General features: G+C 42.9%; 1 protein-coding gene and 1 pseudogene across 1 annotated transcript in view; both read left to right on the top strand.

Annotated features, from left to right (window-relative positions):
- The first annotated feature begins 989 nt into the window (after positions 1-989).
- Positions 990-1,958, top strand: LOC147464098 (uncharacterized; annotated as a pseudogene).
- Positions 1,959-4,278: 2,320 nt separating this feature from the next.
- Positions 4,279-6,000, top strand: part of LOC147464097 (uncharacterized) — a 201,201-nt gene continuing 199,479 nt past the window's right edge. The window contains exon 1 of the mRNA XM_086492812.1: positions 4,279-4,668. Coding sequence (XP_086348938.1) covers positions 4,438-4,668 — 231 coding nt within the window. The 5' untranslated portion in view covers positions 4,279-4,437. The remainder of the gene's footprint in view (positions 4,669-6,000) is intronic.

Below are 6,000 nucleotides of genomic sequence, written 5' to 3'. Positions count from 1 at the left end.
TAAATTATCAATTTTTGACAAACTTGTTGGTTTTGTAGGTTTTTGTGAACAAGGTATGGCTCCCAAGAAATGAGTGCGAAAGGCAATGAATATAAAGAAAGGTTGGTATTAAGTTTTTTTTATGTGTTATATCTTGAATTTCAATTTAAACATTGACCAAAACATTTGATTTGCACAGTTTTGTAGCAAAGAGGGTTACTCACTCATATCTGGACATGTGTATCGAACTTTGAGTCAGGAAGCGCAGTCTAGGACTCCTGCACATTCACATTTATCTACATTCCAAGAGAAAGAGGGTGTGGGAGAACGTTCCCATGATGTGGGAAATGATCAAGATGAAGAGCAACAAACTACTACCATGCTATCACCTTGTGCTCCAGTTATTATCTCCACTACACAAAATGTTAGCCAATCACAATCTGAGAGGCGTGATAGCACTAATGATGTGGGAGTTGTGCATACACGACTTCTTGGACAATCACTTAATTTGGGTGATGTGTTGTTAGGTGATGTGTTTTCAAAATTCTTTGTGAAGCGGAATAGCCCTCCTCCATTGATCCCTTTGTGTAGATTGATCCTAATGAGGAAATGCGCACATTCTCTAACCAAATTGAGGCATTTTGTGATTCCTTTGATAGTCATGGCTATGTTGATGCATCTGCCCCTTTTTTGGTCCCTCACTCTCGCCCTGGAAGCTCTATCTACTTCGATGTGACACAACTAGATTTTCAAGATTGGGGGGCGAATTGGATTCTTCAACATGAGACATTCGAGGCGGAAATTGAAGGAACAGAGTGGGAGGATCTCAAAGGTAAAAAAATTATAGTTTGGGATGGCAATCATCGTGTGAAAGCATGGCTGTCACGTGTGCGCGAACGTAAGATACTTTTAAAGTGGATAAAGTTTTTTTTAAAAATTATGGAGAGAGATTCATCCTAACATTTTGTAAGTTTCTTTATTGCTAGGTTGGTCACACATTCCGTCTCACCATGTGCGTGTAAGGTGTCAATTTTTGGTGATTGTCAAGAAGCAAGAAGGAGAGTTGTTATTGGCTTTGAAGTCTCAGAATGAGTAAGTATACTTAAATTCAAAATTAGTAGCTACACTTAATTTATTTTTTAATCATTAAGTACTCATGTTCATTGAAAAAATATGTGGTGTTTTATAGATTGGTGTGCACAAGTGTAACTCCTACGCTTTCACATGAAATATTTATGTTTCAAAGATTTGAAAAAACTTCAATATTAGAGTATTTGGGTGAGGATCTAAGGAAGTGGGCTTCAATGGAGTTTAGCTTGGAGTGACGCACTAGAGAGCAATAGTACAATACTCCCGCTACTATTTTAGGCCAACTTGTTTGGAAGGTAATGGTTAAGTTTACTTTTTCTTAACCAAATATTTAAGTAGCACACTATAGTTGTCAATGAGCATAGAGGTTTTCAATTTTCGCAGACCTATTTTGATAGTGCAATGAAGATGGCTATAGCTTCCATTGATAAACATAGCCTAGGCTTGGAGGAGTATGTTGCAAAGTGTGAGAAGGCAAAAGGAACCGTGGAGCAAACATCCAGAGATAAGAGCATACAAAATGCTCACCATTGCAAATCCAAATAATGGAAATGGATTGTTTCAGCTCCTCTTAAACTATGATTGGTCAAAGAAGGTTATGGTTGCTCTAACAAAGGAAAAGCTCTACACTCTGGCCACGTCTTGTGTTTGAGCAGAGATGTATGCCAAAATAGATACAATGCTCAAAATCTTGTATTCATTCAAAGTTTTGAGTCAACCATTTATTATGATATTGTTTCTATAAATAGGAAGATGGAGGTGTTGCATATGCTTATGACAGGAAAGGTGAAGGATGAGGCAACTATAGAGATGTTTGGGGACTCCAAAAAGACATTTTTGCCATGAAAAAGGAACTCTATTGGGAGGAGCTAATAGATGAATATCTTTAATCAAGTTCTCCCTCTCTATCTTCCAATGCTCACTACTGTCATTTTAATTCCTCTACAATTAATGTTATTAGCCTAATTCCATTACATTGGTATTAGAGCTATTGGTTTCTCGTTTCTTGTATAGTAGGAGAGGTCCTAAAAGCTTTTTACGAGAGGTTTTTAAGCTACCAAAGAATAAGTTAGCATACACCTAAATTTTGTTAGCATGGCTGACAATAATAAAGAGAGTAGAATGAATATTGATGACGTTGATTTTTCACATGAGGTGCTACTAATGATGCCCCTATGCTTTGTGAATTATCTTGTCACCAGGCTACAACAAGCCATGGGCAACCCCGCTCTACAAGGTGAAGTTGTCCAACAACTTTGCACACATGGGATTCTCCAAACTCCCCAAGAAAGAGAGAGTACTTAGGGAGCCTCTTGGAGAGACTCCCAAAAGAAGGCACTCTACGGTGAGAGAAGAGGAGGAACCCTACAAAAGAGAAAGAAGTGAATCTCCAAACCCTTCAGAAGATGTGGCTCCACGACAACGGTGGTCACGGAGATCTCCAACTCCTTCTAAGAGGAAAAGATCACCGTATAGTCCCTCTCCTGATAATCCCAAGAAGGAAGAGAGGAATCAAAGGAAGAAAAAGTAGAGAAAGAGGTCACCCTCTTCTCCATCTTCATCACCTTCTTCCTCGGAGAGAAAGAGGTCACCCTCTACCTCATCCTCATCACCTTCTTCTTCTTCCGATGAAAGCAGCGGTTTATCTCCTAAAGAGCCTAAAAGGAGAGGGCATCGAAAGTCTTATGGTGTTTGGAAAAGGTCCAACAATTCTCAAGAAGTTCAAGGAGGGAGGAAAGAATGTCTCTTTTCTCACCTATGATGGCACCTTTGGTGCTACGGACTAAGTCTTCCAGCATTTTGATGCGGCCTTTGGAGACGAGGGCTTCACGGAGTCCTCTAAGCTACAACATGTAGCTATACATTTTCAAAACTTCACCAGACAATGGTGGGTTAGTCTACAAGCTAATGGTGAAGCTCCAAGGATGTGGAAATCCCTAAGTGCTTCCATAATGAAGTAGTTTTTTTCAAGCAATGCCGAAGACAAAGTTCTTACCGAATGGTGAAGTTTGAAGTTCTGGTGGGGCTGGAACGAGAGGTGCATTAGCACAGTGGGTAGAAGCTCGACAACCACGACAGTTGTACGATGAGCTGGAGAGTTGTAGGAGCTTGAGATGGCTGCGAATATAGAGGTGCCTTAGCACAATGTGCAAAAGTTCCACGAGCTGCCTGCTGTGCAGAGGCCATTTCCTCTCTCCATCGGCTACACACAGGCAGGAGCTGAGGCTAACCCCCCCGCCTAGGTGTGGCCCTGCGACCTAGTGGGGAGGCTTGGCTAGGGTTTACCTTAGAGATAGGGTTAGCGAGGCTCCTATCCGACTCTGTGGAGAGAGAGAGAGAGAGAGAGAGAGAGAGAGAGAGAGAGAGAGAGAGAGAGAGAGAGAGAGAGAGAGAGAGAGAGGGAGAGAGGGGGGGGGGGGGGGGGGGGGGAGGGAGGACGAGAGAGAGAGGGAGAGAAAAAAAGCGCTCTGAAAGATGTTTTTGGAGTGAGTTTTTTTCTAGATTTGGTTAGTTGAGCAATATCTGAAAAAAGCTCAATCCAAAGCTCGCTTGAAAAGCTCACTCCATTCCTGCTGCAAAGCACCTCCGACTTCTAGGTGTTCCTTGCGCCTGATGCTTGTTGCGTAGGCCACATCTGCCTCACATTATGCTACTTCTTGGTGGAACCTACTGCTGCTTGCCCATTGACACTCTTTCAAGTTCTAGGCCCCCTTTGCTTCTTCTATCAGAATGTGTTGAAAACAAGATAGTACGAGAATATCAAGTTGCTGCTTCAATTAGAGAGAGAGAGAGAGAGAGAGAGAGAGAGAGAGAGAGAGAGAGAGAGAGAGAGAGAGAGAGAGAGAGAGAGAGAGAGAGTGATGTGTGAGATACACTCGATTTGAAATATCGCCCAAATTCAACATATAGAGTTGCTTTTAGCTTGTGCATCGACAGCGACGTGCGTAGGCAGTTTGTCACGTCACTTGAAGAAAGTTAGGACTATAGAAAGTTTGCTATGTCACTAGGAGAAAATCAGGACTACAAAAAGGCCCCCCGATGGCAGGCCAAAAAGGGCGTGTGACCCTCAACAAGCTGGGCTCAAAAATAAAAAACAACGTGAAAACGTCGGATATTGTCGGAATTTACTTCGTTTTGGTTGAGTTTACTTTTCCTCGTTGGTGTTCACCATATAAGGCTGTGTTTTACCTTAGATTCCATCAAAAGCTACGCGTCCGCGGGGTTAGGCAGGCGGTGGATTTGAGTCACCTTGTGGGCGTTGACCGTGACTTGTTTTTGATTCCCCCGTTAGTGCTGAGGGTGTGTGACAACTCATGCCCGGTCCTTCGTACTACGTAGTCTCTCTCCAAACACGTTCCCATCAACCTGATGGAGGTGGGGAGAGCGATTCAGCAGGTGGCATTCTCGGGAGGCCAGCAACCGGACGAAGCGTTACAGCTGGTGCTGAGGCCCATCCCCGTGCCCTCCCCAGGCCACGTCTTAGTGCGTATGCTCATCAGCGTCATTAATCCAGTAGATATCACCTTCATCAAGGAGTGCAGACTCTCTTCCTTCAAAGGGGCTGTTCCAGGCTCTGAGGGCGTTGGCATCGTTCATCAGGTACTCCCCCAAATCTTTTCTCCTTGATAATGGCATTGTTTGACTCTCCAAAAACCTTGGAGGGGCAAAAGGTTCCTACATTGGCCAGCATTTTGATGTTTCTTTCTTTCCCAAACCCTCAGCATGCCAGATAACGCTTAATTCCGAAACAAGGATCTTGGAGCTCACTTGATATTGTACATTGTGAGTGATTTTGTACTCAAGGGCTTGAATGAAACTGTCTTTTGAGGGTGTGTAATCCAGAGCAGAGAAATTGCACCAACAATCTAGCATTATGGTGTATCTACTTGTATAGATGGTATCAGAAGATGTCACGCAATCAGAGGGAGAAAACGGTGGTGGGGGGCCGAGGGAGAGAGAGAGAGCAAAGGCAAGCTTTTCCGTAGCTTGCCTTTGCACCTGCAGCACAATGCGTGCCATCTCCTGTAGTTTATTGCGCTGCTTACGCATATGACGCTACTTTTGTCATATGCTACCATGTTTATTATCGCTGTTCACTGATGTCATAACTTTAGTCGTAGGTTGCCGCTCACAGCCAACATGCCTCTTCCATAGTGTAGTCTGCTCATTGCGTGCCTGGGGGTCTACCTTCCAAAAATTACCTATAGCACGTGCATTCAAGAGGTATTTTTACAATCCCTTTACACATTCACCTAGAATTGAACGCTCCTTTTCCTGCATACAGCCTCTTAAATTTTTCTTCAACTATTTTTTTAACCCTTCTCGTAATTGTATTTTTGTAACTCTTTGAAATTTAAAAATCCCTCCCGATAAGCTCATGTGCTACACTTACACATGTTGAGCTGAACCCCTTGGGATTGCGCTCTGAGTCTAAAAGAAACCATCAATAATGCAAAGTTACATTCATGAACCTAAGGTTAACAACAAAGGATTGTGAGAGTGTGATTGCCGCTGCACTTGACATTGGTATAAGAGATTGTTTTCACATTAATTATCTAATCTATCCATTTTTATTTCTCTTGTGTTTGAAACTATCTTTTATAGTGTTTCGGGGGACTCATGCTTGGATCAGCAAGCCTGCCATTGCGCATAGGACCGTGCACCTTGAGGATAGAAAAAAGTAAACAACTACATACTGGTTGTTGCAAGCGTGATGCATCTTTGAGGGGGTAGAAAAAATGCTCCAGAGTTAATTTTGCTACAGTCCTCTTGCACAAGGAAAGAAATCCTTGCATGTGGGTACCTCCAAACCCCAAGATGGTGATACCTCTACACCAAGGGATCCTTTGGTCTCTCCTCTCTCTTCTTCAATTACACCAAGGGATCCTTTGGTCTTCTTCAATTACACCTCCTTCCATAACACCCAATCCC

Source organism: Adiantum capillus-veneris, chromosome 2 (assembly GCF_014529385.1).
Source record: "Adiantum capillus-veneris isolate H3 chromosome 2, ASM1452938v2, whole genome shotgun sequence".
In the NCBI taxonomy this organism is placed as follows: Eukaryota; Viridiplantae; Streptophyta; class Polypodiopsida; order Polypodiales; family Pteridaceae; genus Adiantum; species Adiantum capillus-veneris.
Note: the sequence above shows the minus strand (reverse complement) of the source record. Positions and strands in the feature narration are given on the sequence as shown.